Source organism: Lampris incognitus, chromosome 1, assembly GCF_029633865.1.
Source record: "Lampris incognitus isolate fLamInc1 chromosome 1, fLamInc1.hap2, whole genome shotgun sequence".
Classification (NCBI taxonomy): Eukaryota; Metazoa; Chordata; class Actinopteri; order Lampriformes; family Lampridae; genus Lampris; species Lampris incognitus.
This window is the reverse complement of record NC_079211.1, coordinates 26,592,699-26,612,260: the sequence shown is the minus strand read 5'-3', so window position 1 is coordinate 26,612,260 and position 19,562 is coordinate 26,592,699. Positions and strand designations below refer to the sequence as shown.

The window sequence follows — 19,562 nt, the reverse complement described above, 5'->3', positions numbered from 1 at the left end:
GTGGCAAGGAAAGGGGAAAGAGTGAGTAGGCAAGAAAGAGAGCGAGCGAGAAAGAGAGACGGAGAAGAGAGAGTTTTTGCTCTGCAACAGCCATCGACAAATCAGATAGAAGCAATGGCTGTGTAGGGATCATTGCCGGTGAAGCGTGTGCCTCTGTTACTATCCTAAAAGGGAAGAGAAAGTGAATATGAGGAAAGATGAAGGGGGCAACAAGGGGGGAAAGAAAGTCAAACCCCAAGTCATATGTTTACAGGGACATCAGTAGAAGGACTGATGTGTGTCACTTGGTAGTTCAATGCTTTGACATCAAGCCTACGAACTCCCAGATACCCCAGATACAGTGTTTGGGTTCGGGTCCAAAAAATGTTTTTTTTTTAGATATTAAGATTAAGAGTAAAAAAGGGATGACATGAAGGAAGGATGCTGTTTCACTGTGACCTTTTCAGCTGCGCCAGACATTGACTCAGCTTGTCTAAGTAAAAACACTTCGGATTATGTCCTATTTCATTTTTTCCCCCTTTTAATCCAGCTGTAATGTTTTTGACCCTGTATATTAGAGCTAGCCTGCTCCATCTGTCTGCCCGTGGGTATGACTCATCGCTCTCCGAGGTCCTATTTTGTTTGTGACATTCGGGGCATGGGTGTCTTATCAATTGCCTATGTTTTGGAAAGACGGTTTCTCAGATGCAACAGCCAGGACACTTAAGCGCAACCCATCGCCTGCTCTCTAAGTTAATTCTTTGTTTTGTCATTTTAAACTTTACTGCCATGTGATGCTTTTATTTTCTTTCCGCCTCCCTTTATAGAGAGTGAGGAATCAGGGTCAGATGGAGGGATTGAAAAGTCACATGAGGACTTATTAACTGGGGGGGGAAGACACATTTTGTAAGTCAATCTGACTTTTGTTGTCTGTGCGCCTTGGTTGGGGAAGAAAGAGTGACTCTGGCCGGCATCCTTCCTCTGCGTAGTCCTCATTTTTTCTGTCTGCGTGTCGAACCCAGTCTACTCTCTGCAGCCATTTCCTTGGGTGACGTTACAACCAGTGCAGTCCAGAGAGCAGTTTACAGCAGTAGCAGTTGTGACAAGGTTCAGGCGTTTCCGGGAAGGACACTATAGGAACAGTGATTCTGGCAAAACAGATTATTAACAAAAACAAGTTCACCAAACATCTTAAATCCTTTGCAGGTAAATTAGTCCCCGAAGTCCATTAAACACAGCACAACCATTTAAATCCACCAACAGGGTAAATTGCTCAATCAGGAAGTCACAGTTTTTTTCCCCTCTCTCATATATAAATATCCATCCATCCATCCATCCATTATCCAAACCGCTTAATCCTGCTTAGAGTCACGGGATGCTGGATTCTATCCCAGCAGTCATTGGGCAGCAGGCAGGGAGACACCCTGGACAGGCCACCAGTCCATCACAGGGCCAACAAATTCACACCTAGGGACAATTTAGTACGGCCTATTCACCTGACCTGCATGTCTTTGGACTGTGGGAGGAAACTGGAGCACCCAGAGGAAACCTACGCAGACACGGGGAGAACATGCAAACACCACACACAGGATGACCCGGGGTGACCCCCAAGGTTGGACTACCCCGGGGCTCGAACCCAGGACCTTCTTGCTGTGAGACACATAAATATGCAGAGATTAATTGTGCACAGGTGTACACCATTGTTTAGATGAGTGCCTCCTAATTCTACCCTCAAACTAATGTCTAAAGGATGCCCCAGCCACATCAAAATTAAAGAGCTCAAAAGGACAAGCTATCTAACTGCTGTTCTGTGGCCCTGGTATCTCATTTGATAAAGTGTATTGAAGGTAATAAAACACAGCACTGAAAATGAGAGATTCAAATGAACTATTCCAAATGTCTTCGCTCGGCTCTGGTGTGCATTTCCATTCACAGACTGCGTGAAATTGCTGCTGGTGGTGATGTTATGCCTCATGAAATGCCACCGTGTTTACTGAAGCCTGGGCAGCCTCCCTGCAGAAAGAGGGGCTGAGCAGCATTGTGTTTTGCTCTGTAAGACTGATAAGCATCATGTGCCGAGCGGGAGGTGTGTCATGTTCAGAGTGGATGTATCTGTCAGCAGATCTCGTTGAAGGATTTTTGGAGTTGGGGTTGGTGAGACTGAGAGGAGAGGGAAGCATGCGGAGAAACAATGGAAAAGGTGCAAAAATCGCAGAGGAAAAAAAATGTGAGGAATGATGACAAGGAAAAGCAAGAGTATAAGAAAGTCCATATTGTACAATGACAAATACATAAATCATTCACCTTTGTCACCGTTTTAACAACTCCAATAAACTTGAAATATGAGCTTCGCTTTAATATTGCATCAGCAATATAACCATGCTAAGGGTAACACAGATCTTTTCCCCCCCACTGCACATTTTCACTATTATTGATATTTATTTTGCTAATCTAGCATTGCCTATGGTATGTTGCATCAAAGCTGCTTGTCATTGCTATTAGGGAGGTGCTGATGGTCAGAGGAAGTAGAGACAATTGCAGAGCACTGACTGGTAGAACCCTGTGTCAGTCACTATTTTGCCAATTCAAGTAGTGTTTCGAAATTGCATTATACCCAAATAGTATTTGCTGTTAGTTGCTATATCTAGTAGTTCATATATATTTGGGGCATGGCCACTTTTGAATAAGAGCTCAGGCCTGATTAAAACCAAAAGAGGGGTGTATATTTAAGAGCTGTTGTGGTAAGGGAGGGAGGGGTGAGACTGGAAAAGAAAAAAGGTTCTAGAGAAGGCCTTCTGTGCCCTGGGTTTCACATGAGGTCAGGCTCCCTTTCCAGACACTGTTCCTTCTGGTTGGCTGGAGCCCTGCTCAGTTAATCTCCCCGTTGGAAAGAACTCAGAAAGAGTCTGGGAAATAAAACGAATATTTGAGGGAAGTGTAGCAAGTAGGTCATTGCCATGAGGAAGGGAGGCAAAGTGATGGGGTTTGTTTTGCTGGTGGGTCTTGTGTGTTTGATTTAGTCATGCACGACACAGAAACACACACACACATGCACGCACACACGCACACACACACACACACACATAAACCAGTGTAGCTTAGAAAATTCCTTCATGTATGATCAGGTAGGGTTACCGTGCTTTCACAAATGCAGCCGGGCTCGCCATAAACTCGGTAACAGAACGATGACATTGTTGGCTTTGTGAGTGCACTTCTCTACTTCACAACATCCCTTTTCACAAGGAGATGTTTTACGTGAAATATTCCAGCCCTTTAATGGTGTTCTCTATCTGCATGCAGACGAGGCCTCTCCTTGGCAAAATTGCCAGGTTGGCGGGGAGGTGTCGCTCTGCTGCAGTGAGTCATGGGCTGTAAGAGCTAGGAAGGGAGGAAACGGACTGCTGGCAGTGACAAGAAACAGTTTCACACCTGTCTGTCAGCTCAACTAAAGGATGTGGTACTCATTGGGAGGCTTTTTACAGGCCTTAATAGAAAATAAAAAAGCCCAGGAAATAAACATGCAGTCACAGACTTGGAAAAAAAAAGCACACACACACAAACCAGTTTGCATTATTGTGCGTTATTGTGTTGATATAATCTGAATTTACTGCTCTGGTGCATATCTGTGATGGAAGCTAAACCGAAGCTCTCTTAGTGTGTAATCGGCCTGTGCATGTTGCTTGAAAATGCCACCGCTTTACTCCCTGAACTTTCCCTGCCTCCAGCTTCAAGACAGAGGTTTTGATGTCTTATCCGGCAGTGCCGGGGACTTAGTAGTGGCCAGGAGGGAGCCTTTGATTTGTTTCCGCTTAGCAGCCTCCTATCTGCAACCTCCTATTAAGGGCCACCAGTTCCTCCCTTTTGTAGCGTGCCGTGGCTGTTCCACGCAAAAATGCCTGTAATTTGTGACTGATTCGGGATATCACAATGGGTGCTGTGGTGATCACAGAAGCCTCATTGTAGTCAGTCGTTGCTCACCATGTTAAAAGTGCATGACGACAGGATAAATGCGCCTTTGTGGCTTTAAGTCAACTAAATTTGAAGAATTCTCTGACATTTGGAGCTTCTGGAATATTTGAAAATGAAAGCATAACTGAATATCAAAAGAGGTGGTGACACTTCAAAAAAAACATTAAGAGGGTTGAGGCGTGGCTGTAGTTTACTGTGATTTATTTTTCCATCAGGTTTACACATTCCGGCATGAAATCCTCCATCAGAGCACCATAACAAATATGGTACTAAACAAGAATATTATTATTACAGAAATTCTCCCCAGGTGTGTTGGGGAGGTGTGCACTTAAGTGAAGCATTATATCCAATACAATCAATTCTACACTTATCTATAAACAAAATACCTACATATGAACATGAATGTGTCTGGAATAAAATATCAAATGAAAAACAATCATAGAAAAAAATATTCAATCATTTTATTTTATTTTTTATCACTATTTGGTTACCCTGTTGTTTGGTATGTTTAATAAAATGCCATGTGAATGATCAACCCATTTCTCTTTCTCTGTTCCTTCCAGATGGTGAGGGTGGAGAAGTGTCCCCCCCAATGGGAGCTGGCGTGGACAGCAACAGCTGGCACTTCCGCTATGGCCCAGGGGGTCCTGGTGCGCCCCCCCAGCATCTGAAGCCTGGTGAGGTGCCCCCGGAAGCCTTTATCATCCCTGGATCCCCTGCCATAATATCCATCAGACAGAACCAGGGGGGAGAAGACGACAAGAGTGATTTCATCACCTTCGGAAAGAAAGAGGAGGCCAAGAAGAAGAAAAAGAAGAAGAAGGAGAAGAAAGACAAAAAGGATAAGGGCAAGGATGATGGAGATGAGTAGAGGAGTAAGATGAGAAAGAATACACGAGGAAACGGCACTGTTAAAACAGAGGTACCAACCAAAGTCCACTGGGCGAAAATAGAATATGAAAATGATTATTTCCCAGTTGACGTTTATGGCATAATCTCATTCTTACTATATCAAGTTATTTCTGTAGAGAACCTGGCCTTATCGAAATTCCTTTGACCTCCAATCCCTTACTGAGGTAAATTATTAATCCTGCCTTGATTTCAGTAAAATGACTGATTGATTTTTGTCCATGCCCCCCTTGTACCTATACACCCTGAGAAGGCTCGTGTTGCCCATTCCCATCCTATTTTAATATCCTTTCACCCAATGGACACATTGGCGCCTCTGTCTTACCCCCTCCACAACAATGATGTATAAACCATCTCTCTCTGAGAGAACGTGAATACCATATACTACAACAACAAAATGTTCTGTGCCAGCTAAGGACGAGAAAAAAAAGGATGTATCAAGAAAGCAAAAAAATGAAAGCAGCCACCAGAAACGCAAGAGAGGTTGAAAAAAAATGGATGTGATTTGAAGCTGGACATACACTACTTGTAAATAGCACAGAAGGGAGTTACTGAAGCTGAGGCTCATATGACACTACCACAGCTTCCTCTGGTGTTTACCAACAGTGTTCCCTGAGATGGCGATGAACACACACATACATTCACCCAACCAGCCCCATCCATGCATGCATGCATGCATGCACACACACACATGCAAACACTCTCTCTCTCACACACACACACACACACACACACACTCACACACACTCACACACACAGATATGCAAACACAAAAACATATACTTATAGTTATAAAGTGGACACTGAAAGCACTCAAGACTGAGAGAGAGAGAGAGAGAGAGAGAGAGAGAGAGAGAGAGAGAGAGAGAGAGAGAGAGAGAGAGAGAGAGAGAGAGAGAGAAGAAGGAGACAAAATCTAACAGCATCAAAAAGATGTTTGAAAGTAGACACTGCGAGCTTTTTGCCCTGCACGGTCTCCTACACTGTGCACATGTGCACATCAAACTCTCTTAGGATGGAAGCAGCATCCCTGACAGCCACTCCTTGTCTGCTCACTGCTTTTTTCCAGGGACATGCTACAAAGCTACATCTATATCTAAGCTAGAACCCCAACTACGTAACGCAGAGAGCAATGGAAAGCAGAAGAGAGGAGAACATACCTGAAGTTCTTCTGAGGACAACAGAGGATAGAGTCTAGCTGAGATGGCTACTGACTCAGCCTTCAGTCAATGGACTCAAATGATACCTTGCCGTACACCAGGAAGGTCCCACGCTTTTGATAACACTTTCACTATCCCCCTGCCACTCAGCAAAAGCCTATCGCTTTCTGCTCTGAATGTTTGGTAGCAACCTGATGATCCTACCCGATACCCTGATATTACCCCCTCAAACCTGCTCTTACATGCCTCTAGCTACCACAAGGCAACCTTCTCCTTCCCAATACCCAACTGCCTTCCTCCCACTTGCACCCCAGCCCCTAGCCCTGACTGCCTCTTCATGTGGTGATGAAACTTGTGAACTTGATCTCTTTTCATTTGTTTATGGAGAAGAGCCACAATTTCCTACTTTATTTTCTTTTGGGTTTTTTTTTCCTTCTTCTTTTTAGCTTTAACTGCAGTGCTTCTGCTGATCATGCCCACACCCCATACCCTCAGTCATTAACCATCTCTGGTCAATGGCATTGACCACTCCCTAGCCCCAATCCCCCCCACTCCCACCCCCACTTTGACCCCGCTCTGGTCCCCTGCTCAGGAAGGGTCCTGGGAATGGCCTACTCTGAACATTGTGGTGTGCTGGCAACAGCATGGAGTAATGCGGATAAGGCCTGGGGAGACCCAATCCGGGTAGGGTCTGCTCTGTGAACTCCCATCAGACGTCTCTCTAAGTGCAAAATGGTTCAGTGCTTTTAAATTGTGAATACTACAGTATGCTGTTCATTTTCTGTTTGCAGTCACTGATGAGAGGGGACCAGGTGGGATGGGTCAGAAGATGGGGGGGGGGGGGGGTGGAGGTTTTAGGACAAAGCAAGGAGATATGCATGCTGTGGGTTGGCCCTCCCCTTTCATCTACTAGAGAATTTAGTTTTTTCTCCAAATTGGATGGAGCTGTTGAGTCAAAACAGCGCCTCACTTATTGGCTTTTACATACGCTGTAAATGTAGCGTAGACTTTTCGTACGTTGTCTCCACATGAGAAAATCTAACCTGCTGAACATATGGGGCAATCAAGGGATTCTCATCCCACAGCTCTATCCCACCAGCTCTATCCTCTCTCAGGAGATGTTGAAAATGGGCAGAGAAATGCCTCAGCCCTGCTTCTATTGGTACCCCTCCCCTGCCTGTAACTTGTTGCCACACCCCCCCCCTCGAAGTTTTGCGGCTCCGTTTGACGTCACTCCACTAAGTGGCTGCTGCATGTACTGCTCAAAGGAAACACATATTATATAGAGAAATATATATATAAATAGATAGATGGCTATGATTTTATTATTTTGTATTTTCATTTTACTTCATGACTCACACAGGAGATATTTGTATGTACTTCTGTCTCTGCCAAGCATCTTCTACATATGACATCCTTCACACCCCACAGATGGTGGTGTTGTATGCCATTAATGAAACCTCTTTAGATATTTGTAAATGCTATAGTGTGATACCCTCGGAACGCAATTTTCTTTTTCTATTTTTTTTCCCAAACATGATTTAATTTTTTTTGAGAACAAGCGAAGAAAAAAATTTAAAAAAAAACACAAAACCACAAAAAAGATGAATATGATCACTTTCTGTGTCCAGCTTTGACATGACGATCTAACTAACACTGTAATATTGTAACTGAAATATGTATGATCCTATTATGACCTGTCGCTTCCCTTTCACCCTTCTTTCAGCAGAAAAAAAAAGAAAAAAGTTTAAAAAAAAAACATCCAATGTACAAAACGTATATGTAGTGTATGCTTGTGTTTAGTAAGCGTTCATGCTGTCATTCTCTCCCAGTGTATTGGTGACCTACAGTGGGTCTGCGCTTTCCAAAGTGGATCAGCGTAGAACCATCGTTAAGCCGTTTTTGTACACCCGCTCATCAACTGTGACAGTGCAGTAGTGAAATTCATTTCTTTTTTTGGCTTTTTTTTTAATTTTCCCTAAATGGATACAGTGATATTGTGTTTTGTTTATAAATCACTAATAAAGTTTTCTTTCTTAAAAATGAGATTTAGTGTTGGCACCTGGGGAGCTTTTTGGGATGGATGAAAAAAAGTGAAAATATACCACACGTGACAACTTCCTACCCTTCCTCCCTGTATCTTTGCCCCTTGTTGTCACTGTCTCTCGATCCCCCTCATGTTCCATCGCCTCACGCAGGCTTTGAAGAGTGTTCAAGAATGGGACAACAGTCATTTCAAGGCGGTACACCTACATTTACAAAATGATTGTCGGAGCAAAATTGAACATATTACAGAATTTAATTATACTTCTATCTTTATAATTTCAAATTTTATTATATATTTATTTATATATGTTTATATTTCTATTTCTATTAATTTTTTATCTATTTCATTATATTTATTTATATATATATTATATATACATATTTATATATTTAATAATTTTTAATATATAATTATACTTTTACTATTTCAGAATATAATTATACTTTGGGTATGTCTCGATGCATGCTCAATAATCCAGGTAAAGAAATCACAGAAGGTTGAGTCAGTTCAGCTGGACACAGCCTTTCTCTCAGTAAACGCTGTGTCCAGATGAACTGATTCAACTTTCTGTTATAGACTTTGGGTAGTAAATGGTATACAGATAGTGAATGCATCTCATTTGCATTTTTTAGATATTGCGTAATGGACATTTATTTTGACCTTTTTTTTTTTAACAACAGACTGCATTAAAAGCAGGAAACGATGCCCTGCTCGCAAAAGTTTCTGTTTTTAGAGGATGATGCATGATGAAAGGATGGGCAAAAGGAGAGAAATAGAATTGATCTTAAAGAGGAAGAGAGAGAGAGCACATCTCTTTGCATCACAGAGAGGAGAACAGACAGACCTTCCGCAGGCTTTAGGCTCTCTTCCATCACACACACTCACATCCCACTCCACTCTCTGCAGTGACAAGCAGTCAGAAAGGCTTAGTCCCTGCAGAGAATGGCTGAATGACCTGCCTCGCATTGATCTCTTGCCATAGTCATGGTCGCAGATGGTCCAGACAGCCCCCAGTGAAAAGAGGCCTCCAGACAAAGCATTCATTTAATCTAATAGACTGGCAGAGAGGATGGATTGTGTCAGTTGTTTTACGGAAATAAAATGTCACATTGGAGAGACATTGATTATGCCAGCCTACATCTGACAGCCGTAATGATTTGTCAATACCATCTCATCACCTCAAGATGAAATGAAATCTAGAGAACACAGCACATAGAGTGCACTTCTACTTCATAAAGGCAACAAGCTTAATCACACAAGATGATCTATCTCTTTGGTAAATTTCCCAAAACAAATGAACTAGTAAAAATGAACAAGGCAACTGGACAGTTTAAGGTAAGGTGAATATGCACTCCAGGAGTTTTCTGATAGAAGTGTATGCTGTCCCTGTCCCATTTCAATTTCAGATAGTTGGTCTAGTCTTAGCAACATTTCCAAATGGTTTATAGTTGGGTGTTCAGTAGAGGGACTCTCAGTTTTATTTGTGACTCCCTTCTCTGATGTTTCTTACTCAGCTCTTTGAAACTGATGAGATTAAGACGCTCCTGCAAATTCCCTCTTTGACTTTCATCTCGCACCCCAGAGAGGGGAGACAGCAGTGAGGAGAGTTCAAGGGTTCACGTGGTAACCTCTCGCTTCAACTCCCTCTGAGAGACAGACGAGTGTTGCCATGGTTACAATGGGACGGGGACAAGTCTCCATGGCAACAGCCTAATGCACTCAGGGAACAGTGACGGAGAACAGAAACAGTTGGGTACATTGGATACGGGTGGGGTATATTTTGTAAGGGGTTTAATTTTTGTATGTACTGTTGAACTAAAAAAAAATACACAAACTATATTATTCTGACTCCTTTACGACATTCTAATACCAACAGAAACAGCATCTCCATGGAGTAATAGCACCCAACCCCTAAGTGTTCAACATAAACAACTAACACCCACACGTTCAAATAGTCCTCATTTGCATGAAACTGGTTCCTTTCTCCCAGGAGCATCATCAAAATGGGCTTTGACCTTAGCAATTTTCTGCATTTTTCTCATTTCAAGTTCATCCATTAATACAAACAAATAAACAAATAAGCAAACGTGTAAAGAATAGCCTGCAGCATTTGGTCTGCGCTGTGGTAAATCTCCAGCTAATGAATATGGATCGGGAAGCTAACAGACTTAGAGCGCTGTAAACAGAATGGCAGGGCACTGCACTCTCTCTCTCTCCATCCACTGGAGTTCAGCCCTTACTGATGATATGCAAACCAATTCAGATTGCACAACACAGGTACTCTTGACTTGACGGTGCTCAGACTGTGAACCATCCATAACTTTTAATTGAATGGATGTAAAACAGCCATTGGGGTAGGTTATCCAAATAGGATAGTGTTGTGATGAAGTGTAGCAGACTGTTGCCCTACATAGCATAAAGAGAACTACTAAATGGGGAAGCAGAATCATTAGAAAAAATAACATAATGCCATGGAAAAATAACTGAGCTTTCAAAAGAGGACGATGTACACAGTTGAACGTGTAGACAGGGTGAATAGTTTCATAAAGTGTGTGTGTGTGTGTGTGTGTGTGTGTGTGTGTGTGTGTGTGTGTGTGTGTGTGTGTGTGTGTGTGTGTGTGTGTGTGTGTGTGTGTGTGTGTGTCACATTGGTGCCTGATGAAGTCGTCTGGGCTCTCCAGTTCCAGTGACTCAGCAAATCCAGCATGCTGCTGAAGAAGGAAAACATTGTGACTTAGAGATAGAGAGGTCAAAGACAGCGAGATTAATGTGTGTAATAAATTGAGCATGTAGCAGCAGCAGTGCCAGACCTCAACAGAGAAATGTTGAATGAGTGAGAGTGTAAAAACGCCTGTGGAAGAAGAGGAAGTGAGACTGAAGACACATTTTTAAATGCAGTGACAGTAAGTTTGTGCCCAGCCAAATGATATGCATGATAAAGGAAAAACGAAATAAGATGCAAACAATCATAGAGAGTTGAATCAGTTCATCTGCACACAACGCTTATTGAGACTGAAAAGTTTCATCACTCATTTAAGTGACCGCTTCAGTCTCAAGTGACAGCAGGTATCCCCACCCTTATAAACGATCATCGGCGGTCACTCGGGGTCAAGTATGACCGTCCTCCCTCAGGGTCCTTCTGGGTCGTCAGGTGGGCATAGAGGCCGATGCTGGAGCCGCATAATGGGAGGACGCCTGCGCGTGACAGTTTTTTTTTACGTGGAGTGTCTGATGCGCCTGCAGCCACCGCACGGTCCTTGGCAGGGGGTGGCCAGAGTCCAGTGGCATGGAGAACCATGACGACTGGGGACCACCCTCTGTTGCAGCCTTCATCCACCTTCACTGCCGTTGTGACCTGAAGATATCTTCCACCAGTTCAGCCGTTAAGGTCTTTGTTGGATCGCGCTTGGTCTGGAACCTCCTCCTTAACTTATCCGCCTTGGTTGACCCTACCGGGAAACCAAGCTCCGGACGGCATAGCTATTGGGCTCATTAGCACATGCAAGCTTCTCCACCATGGCAAGGTGGAGATCCAGGAGAAGCTTATAAACAATACAGTGGCATAACATATTGTTTATAAGGGTGGGGTCAGTTGAGACTGAAGGAATCACTTAGATGAGTGATGTTGTTTATGTAATTTCGTTGCACTATATTTTGTTCTCGTTGCGCTAGTCTGTGTAACTGCGCATGGATATCTGTTGTGATTTGGGCTACATGACCTGAGTCGACTAGTAAAGGCTAAGTTCCTCATAACAACACGTCTGTGTCTCTACTAAGACAGCGTTTGGCGTGAGTGAAGGACGAGGAAAACTTCCCGAAGGAGTGAAACGAGGAAGGCACGTGCCTCATAGGAGGAAGCATCTGCACAGACGGGAGCCGTGAGTAGGCTGCTGTAGCGAGCTGAACTGACTGCCGCTAAGACCAAACGAACACGAAACAGATAATGGCCGGAGGTATGGGGGGGTGGGGTGGACCGTTTTGATAGCTGCACAGAAGATTGGGCAACATATGTTGAAAGATTAGAGCACTACTGTCTAGCTAACGACATTAGTAAGGGAAAGTAGGTAGTACTCCTAGTTAGTGTAATGGGAGCTAAAACCTACAACTTGCTCCGTAGCCTCTTGGCTCCCCACAAAACCAGCCGACAAGTCTCTGAAAGATATCGTGGATGTTCTGCAGAATCATCTTAACCCAAAGCCACTCGTTATTGTCGAACGTTTTAGGTTCCACAAACGAAACCAGCTGAAAACTGATTCAATTGCAGATTTGTGGCTGAGCTAAGGAGACTGGCTGAGCACTGTGACGTTGGATTGACTCTGACAGAGGCACTGAAAGATAAAGTTGTATGTGGGTTGCACGTTGAGAGAACATAAACAAAAGACTCTTAACGGAGATGGTGCTGACGTTAACACATGTAATTGAAATAGCCACTTCGATGGAAACAGTTGTGCAATTTGCTGTCACAGAACAGACAGGAGACAAAAGAAAAATACCACATGCTGTTGGTGTAGAAAGAAATCACACATTCCAGCTAAGTGGTGGTTTAAAGTCAGAGTGCAGACAATGTCAGAAACCAGTTCACATTCAGAAAATGTGCAGAATGAAAATAAAAGAGAAAAGGGTTCACAATTACAAAAAGAAAAACCAAAATGTGAAAAAGAAAGAAAGAAAAAGAGGGAAGGGAGGAATGGAAGAAAGAAAGAAAGAATGAATGAGAATAAAATAATTAATGAATGAGAAAGAAAGACAGTATGAATGAATAAATGAGAATGAAAGCAAGGAAGGGAGAAAGAAAACTACCTTTGACCCTACTAGCCATCAGCCTAAGTCCGGGCCAGCTAGCTTTGTACCTGCTAGCCATCAGCCTAACTCCGGGCCAGTTAGCTTTGTGCCTGCTAGCCATAAGCCTGCTTCCCAGCCTTCGAGCTTTGAGCCTGCTTGCAGAGATGCTTGCAAGTCATTTTTTGCAAGTCCAAGTCAAGTTTCAAGTCTTTGAGGGGCAAATGAAAGTCAAGCCTCAGGTCTTTGGTCACAAGTCCAAGTCAAGTCTCAAGTCTCTTATGGTTGTAATGAGCGTTCTGTCAACTGCTGCATGCACTCCGGTCTGCTTAGAACACTGCATTGCTATATCTAAGGAATTCAAAGCAAGTACTGCATTATTATCACTCCTTTATCTATTAGCACACAGTATCAGCATTGATTAGTTGTTTAGTATATGATCACTTTCAACAGGCTATTGCAATGCAATATGAAAAAAAACATACACAATGAAAACTTCCCTTTAAATTTAATAACTGTATTTTGCAAAGTTTTTGTTATTTTTTTGTTCTGCACACACGGGATACATGGTGTTCATCTGTGTTGAGCATCAGTTATCACAGAGCATCAATTGGGTTATTGGCTAGGTGGCACAGCCTTCTAATGCTTAACATTTTTCAGTGTTTAAATTTTGAAGAAAAATTCTGAATTGAAAGTGAACTGACCCCAACCATGGTGCAACAAAAACCGATGACAGATAATTTGTCAAGAACAAAATATTTAACAATCGCAAATTATAATAAAATAAAACAGGACAAGAAGAGATGGAAACAGGTGATGATGATTATAATAATAATACTAATAATAATAATAATAATAATAATACATTTATGCCCGTGAAAAAATGACATATGGTACAGAGACTATATCTTGGAACAAAGCACGAATAGCTCCGTTATTATTTTTATGAGATGCAGCGAAACACATTTTGCCAACTGGAACATTTCACGAGCCAACGTTGGTGGCGCCCGCGTCCACGTCACATGACTGTAACGTTTCTGTCTCCGAAAAGAAAAAGATGGCTGACATTCCTTTTATTCTCAGTGGAAAACGCAATATTTGAAGATAGTTTCGGCATTAAAATGCGTTTTGATAACATTTCTAGTGAGAAATGTGCCTTTTATTTTCATAATCTTCGTTCAGTGAATGTGTATGATCCTTAGTTTATTGGTTATTACGAAGATTATTTCAGGTCACGCCAGGAAATTGTTGGAACGCGTGTTGTACAGACCCGCGAAAGATCTTGCGAGAGTGAACATTTTAACCTAAACCATGCTCTTTCCCTAACCCTAACCGAGTGATGTTTGGCCGTGATCATAGCCAGCTCTTAACCACAGCGTTGTCACGTTATAAAACATAATTAGTTTGTTCAAAGTGCACAATGAATAAACAACGTGTACATATCTCGCGTGAGTTTCGTAAATCTACGGTCGCCATCTAGCAGGTTGCCAGAGCTGGCTGCCGTGTTTCACGTATATCTCGCCTATTACCATAATTTAGCAGTGATGTCGTTAACCTAGTAGAGGCGGAGTGGTCACGTAATGCGTGAAAACCGCTGGTAATAGCGAACCTGGCAATCACTCCTAGCGCGTTTTCAGAGCCACTTGTCCAAAAATATGGGTCCGATTTATTTGCCACGGATTACTGCAATTAGGCTACTGTGTAAACAATATATAAATCATCTAAACTTTAGGTCTTAAATGTGTTAGCAAACCACATCCATAACGGCATATAGCATCGACAAGCCTACTCGTTCAGCCCATCTCTATTAAACAATCCAACCGTATCCGTCTTGAAATGCAGACAATAGCCTATCATAATGTGTCTATTAAGTAGGTCCTGTAAAAAGAGTTACTAAATAACCTACGGCTAACAAGGGATATTATTATTATTTCTTTCGTGTTTCCTGTTTTACATCCTGTAGAGCCGGGTCCAAACTATGGACCTGAGGCACTATAGGGCTGATGTCACTTGACTGACAGTACTCGTCGTAATATGTGGGCTGTTCCCAGTAGGGCGATCTTCTGGACTGTATGCATGTTGAGGTTGCCTAGGATGCGGTTGGTGAACTTTTCCATTCCCTTCTTCATGAGTCCTAGAGCTCCGATGACCACTGGTGTTGTTTCGGTCTTCATACCCCACATCCTGTTGATTTCAATCTCCAGGACTTTGTATTTGGGCAACGTCTCTGTACTATTCATTCATTCATTCATTCATTCATTCATTCATTCATTCATTCATTCATTCATCAGCCACTTATCCGGGGTCGGGTCGCGGTGGCAGCAAGCTAAGTAGGGCAATCCAGGCGTCCCTCTCCCAAGCAACGCCTTCATCCCCTCTTGGGAGATTCCAAGGCGTTCTCAGGCCAGATTGGACATGTAGTCCCTCCAGCGAGTTCTGGGTCTACACCGGGGTCTCCTCCCAGTTGGCCGTGCCCGGTAAACCTCAAAAGGCAGGCGCTCAGGAGGCATCCTAATCAGATGCCCGAACCACCTCAACTGGCTCCTTTCAACGCGAAGGAGCAGAGGCTCTACTCCAAGCTCCCTCCGGATTTCCGAGCTCCTGGCCCTATAAGGCTGAGCCCAGACACCCTACGGAAGAAACTCATTTCAGCCGCTAGTATCCGCGATCTCGCCCTTTCGGTCACTACCCAAAGCTCATGACCATAGGTGAGGGTTGAAACGAAGATTGACTGATAAATTGAGAGATTTGCCTTTCGGCTCAGCTCCCTCTTCACCACAACGGTCCGGTACAACGTCCGTATTACCGCTGATGCTGCACCAACCCGCCTGTCAATCTCCCGCTCCATCTTAGCCTCACTCGTGAACAGGATCATGCGCCTTGAGATCCTGTCCATGAATATCACAAACACGTTTTCGGTGGGTGTCGGACTCCGCAAGGTTGTCTCTTGTCTCCGATTCTGTTTGTGATATTCGTGGACAGGATCTCAAGGCACAGCCAAGGTGAGGAGTGTGTCCGTTTTGGGAACCTCAGAATTGCCTCTCTGCTCTTCGCAGATGTCGCAGAGGATGTTTTTTTTTTGTTGTTGTTGGCTTCATCACAACGCGACCTCCAGCGTGCACTGGGGCGGTTTGCAGCTGAGTGTAAAATGGCTGGGATGAGAGTCAGCACCTCCAAGTCTGAGGCCATGGTTCTCTACTGGAAAATGGTTGATTGTTCCCTCCGGGTTGGGGATGAGTTGTTGCTTCAAGTGAAAGAGTTCAAGTATCTCGGGGTCTCGGTATTATTATTATTATTATTATTATTATTGCTGTTGTTGTTGTTGTTGTTACAACTTTTATATAAAAATACGGTGCAACAGATTGAGTGGTTATACAACCTGTTAAGTAGCTTTCCGATTCAAAGTATCAAGATAGTAATGATAATGATGCTGGTTGTTGGCAATGCTGATAAGTAGCCATGGTTCAAGAGGCGGGGTAGGCTACATCTTAGGCAGGTCTCTAATGCATTGCATTGCAGTGTAAAAGACCCCGGGGTAGACCCAGAACTCTTGGAGGGACTACATGTCCAGTCTGGCCTGGGAACGCCATGGGATTGCCCCAGGAGGAGCTGGAGGCGGTGCTGGAGAGAGGGACGTCTGGAGTGCCCTACTTAGCTTGCTGCCAGCGCTACCTGACCCCGGAGAAGCGGCTGATGACAAATGAATGAATATATATATATACACACACACACTACTACTACTACTTTCGGATGCTCCCGTTAGCGGTCACCACAACGGATCATCGGTTTCCATTTCTACCTGTCTTCTGCATCTTCCTCTGTCACACCAGCCATCTGCATGGCATCCCTGACCACATCCATAAACCTCCTCTTTGGCCTTCCTCTTTTTCTCTTCCCTGGCAGCTCCATATTCAGCATCCTTCTCCCAATATACCCAGCATCTCTCCTCCACACATGTCCAAGCCATCTCAATCTTGCCTCTCTTGCTTTGTCTCCAACCGTCCAACTTGAGAGGTCCCTGTAATATAATCGTCCCTAATCTTGTCCTTCTTCGTCACTCCCAATGAAAATCTTAACATCTTCAACTCTGCCACCTCCAACTCCGCCTCCTGTCTTTTCGGCAGTGCCACTGTCTCCAAACCATATAACATAGCTGGTCTTACAACTATCTTGTAAACCTTCCATTTAACTCTTGCTGGTACCCTTCTGTCACAAATCACTCCTGACACTCTTCTCCACCCACTCCACCCTGCCTGCACTCTCTTCTTCACCTCTCTCCTGCACTCCCTGTTACTTTGGACATTTGAAAACTCATATGCCTTTGTCACCTCCACTCCTTGCATCCTCGCCATTCCACTGTCCTCCCTCTCATTCACGCATAGGTATTCCATCTTGCTGCTAAAACTGTCATTCCTCTTCTCTCCAGTGCATACCTCCACCTCTCCAGGCTCTCCTCAACCTGCAACCTACTCTCGCTACAGATCACAATGTCATCAGCGAACATCATCGTCCATGGAGACTCCTGCTTGATCTCGTCCGTCAACCTGTTCATCACCATTGCAAACAAGAAAGGGCTCAGAGCTGATCCTTGATGTAATCCCACCTCCAACTTGAACCCATCTGTCATTCCAACCACACACCTCACCATTGTCACACTTCCCTCATACATATCCTGCACCACTCCTACATACTTCTCTGCAACTCCCGACTTCCTCATACAATACCACACCTCCTCTCTCGGCATCCTGTCATATGCTTTCTCTAAATGTACAAAGACACAATGTAACTCCTTCTGGTCCTTCCCTTCTCTATACTTCTCAATCAACATTCTCAAAGCAAACATCGCATCTGTGGTGCTCTTTCATGGCATGAAACCATACTGCTGCTCATTAATCATCAGCTCTCATCTTAACCTAGCTTCTATTACTCTTTCCTATATCTTCATGTTAATCAACTTTATACCCCTGTAGTTGCTACAGTTCTGCACATCACCCTTGTTTTTGAAAATCGGTACCAGTATGCTTCTTCTCCACTCCTCAGGCATCCTCCTACTTTCCAAGATTGTGTTAAACAATCTAGTTAAAATTCCCACTGCCATCTCCATACCTCCACATGTATGTCATCAGGACCAACTGTCTTTCCCCTCTTCATCCTCTTCATAGCTGCCCTCACTTCCTCCTTGCTAATCCACTGCACTTCCTGATTCACTATCCCTACATCATCCAACCTTCTCTCTCTCTCTCATTTTCTTCATTCATCAACCCCTCAAAGTACTCCTTCCACCTTATCAGTACACTCTCCTCGCTTGTCAGCACATTTCTATCTCTGTCCTTGATCGCCCTAACTTGCTGCACATCCTTCGCAGCTCGGTTCCTCTGTCTAGCCAGTCGGTACAAGTCCATTTCTCCTTCCTTAGTGTCTAACCTGTCATACAACTCACCATACGCCTTTTTCTCTGCCTTTGCAATCTCTCTCTTTGCTTTATGCTGCGTCTCCTTGTACTCCTGTTGACTTTCTTCATCTCTCTGACTATCCCACTTCATCTTTGCCAACCTCTTCCTCTGTATAATTTACTGTACTTCCTCATTCCACCACCAAGTCTCCTTGTCTTCCTCCATCTGTCCTGATGACACACCAAGTATCTTCCTAGCTTTCTCCCTCACTATTTCTGCAGTGGTTGCCCAGCCATCCGGCAACTCTTCACTACCACCCAGTGCCTGTCCTAACTCCTGCCTGAACTCCACACAAAAGTCTTCCTTCTTCAACTTTCACCATTTGATCTTTGGCTCTGCCTTCACTCGCTTTCTCTTCTTTGTCTCCAAAGTCATCCTACAGACCACCATCCGATGCTGCCTAGCTACGTTCTCCCCTGTCACCACCTTGCAGTCTGCAATCCCTTTTAGATCGCGCATTCTACATAAGATATAGTCCACCTGTGTGCAATTTCCTCCACTTTTGTACGTCACCCTGTGTTCCTCCCTCTTCTTGAACTATGTATTCACCACAGCCATTTCCATCCTTTTCGCAAAATCCACCACCACCATCTGTCCTTCCACATTTCTCTCCTTGACACCATACCTACAGATCACCTCCTCATCACCTCTGTTCCCTTCACCAACATGTCCATTGAAGTCCGCTCCAATCACCACTCTCCCCTCCTTGGGTACCCTCTCCACCGCGTCTTCCAACTCACTCCAGAATTCTTCTTTCTCGTCCATCTCACACCCTACTTGCGGGGCATATGCGCTGATAACATTCGGCGATACACCTTCGATTTCCAGCTTCATACTCATCACTCTGTCTGACACGCTCTTCACCTCCAGCACACTCTTGACATATTGTTCTTTCAGAATTACCCCTACCCCATTTCTCCTCCCATTTGCACCATGGTAGAAGAGTTTGAACCCACCTCCGATACTCCTGGCCTTACTCCCCTTCCACCTGGTCTCTTGCACACACTATTATATATATATATATATATATATATATATATATATATATATATATATATATATATATATATATATATATATATATATATATATATATATATATATATATATATAGTGGCGAACGTAGAAGTAATGACAAAGGTAACCTTTCAGTCTCCTTTATTGAACTCATGCAGAGACGGGAACTTGTATCTCCCGCAGCACGGGCGACATCGCTAACCGCTCGACTAAAGGGTCCGACCCGTTAGCCAAGGGCTAACGTGTCTA

General features: G+C 43.7%; 1 protein-coding gene across 1 annotated transcript in view; it reads left to right on the top strand.

Annotated features, from left to right (window-relative positions):
* LOC130118183 (protocadherin alpha-C2-like) overlaps window positions 1-5,713 on the top strand; it is a 26,141-nt gene extending 20,428 nt beyond the window's left edge. Inside the window, 1 exon segment of the mRNA XM_056286939.1 lies at window positions 4,512-5,713. Coding sequence (XP_056142914.1) covers window positions 4,512-4,819 — 308 coding nt within the window. The 3' untranslated portion in view covers window positions 4,820-5,713.
* Window positions 5,714-19,562: the final 13,849 nt, after the last annotated feature.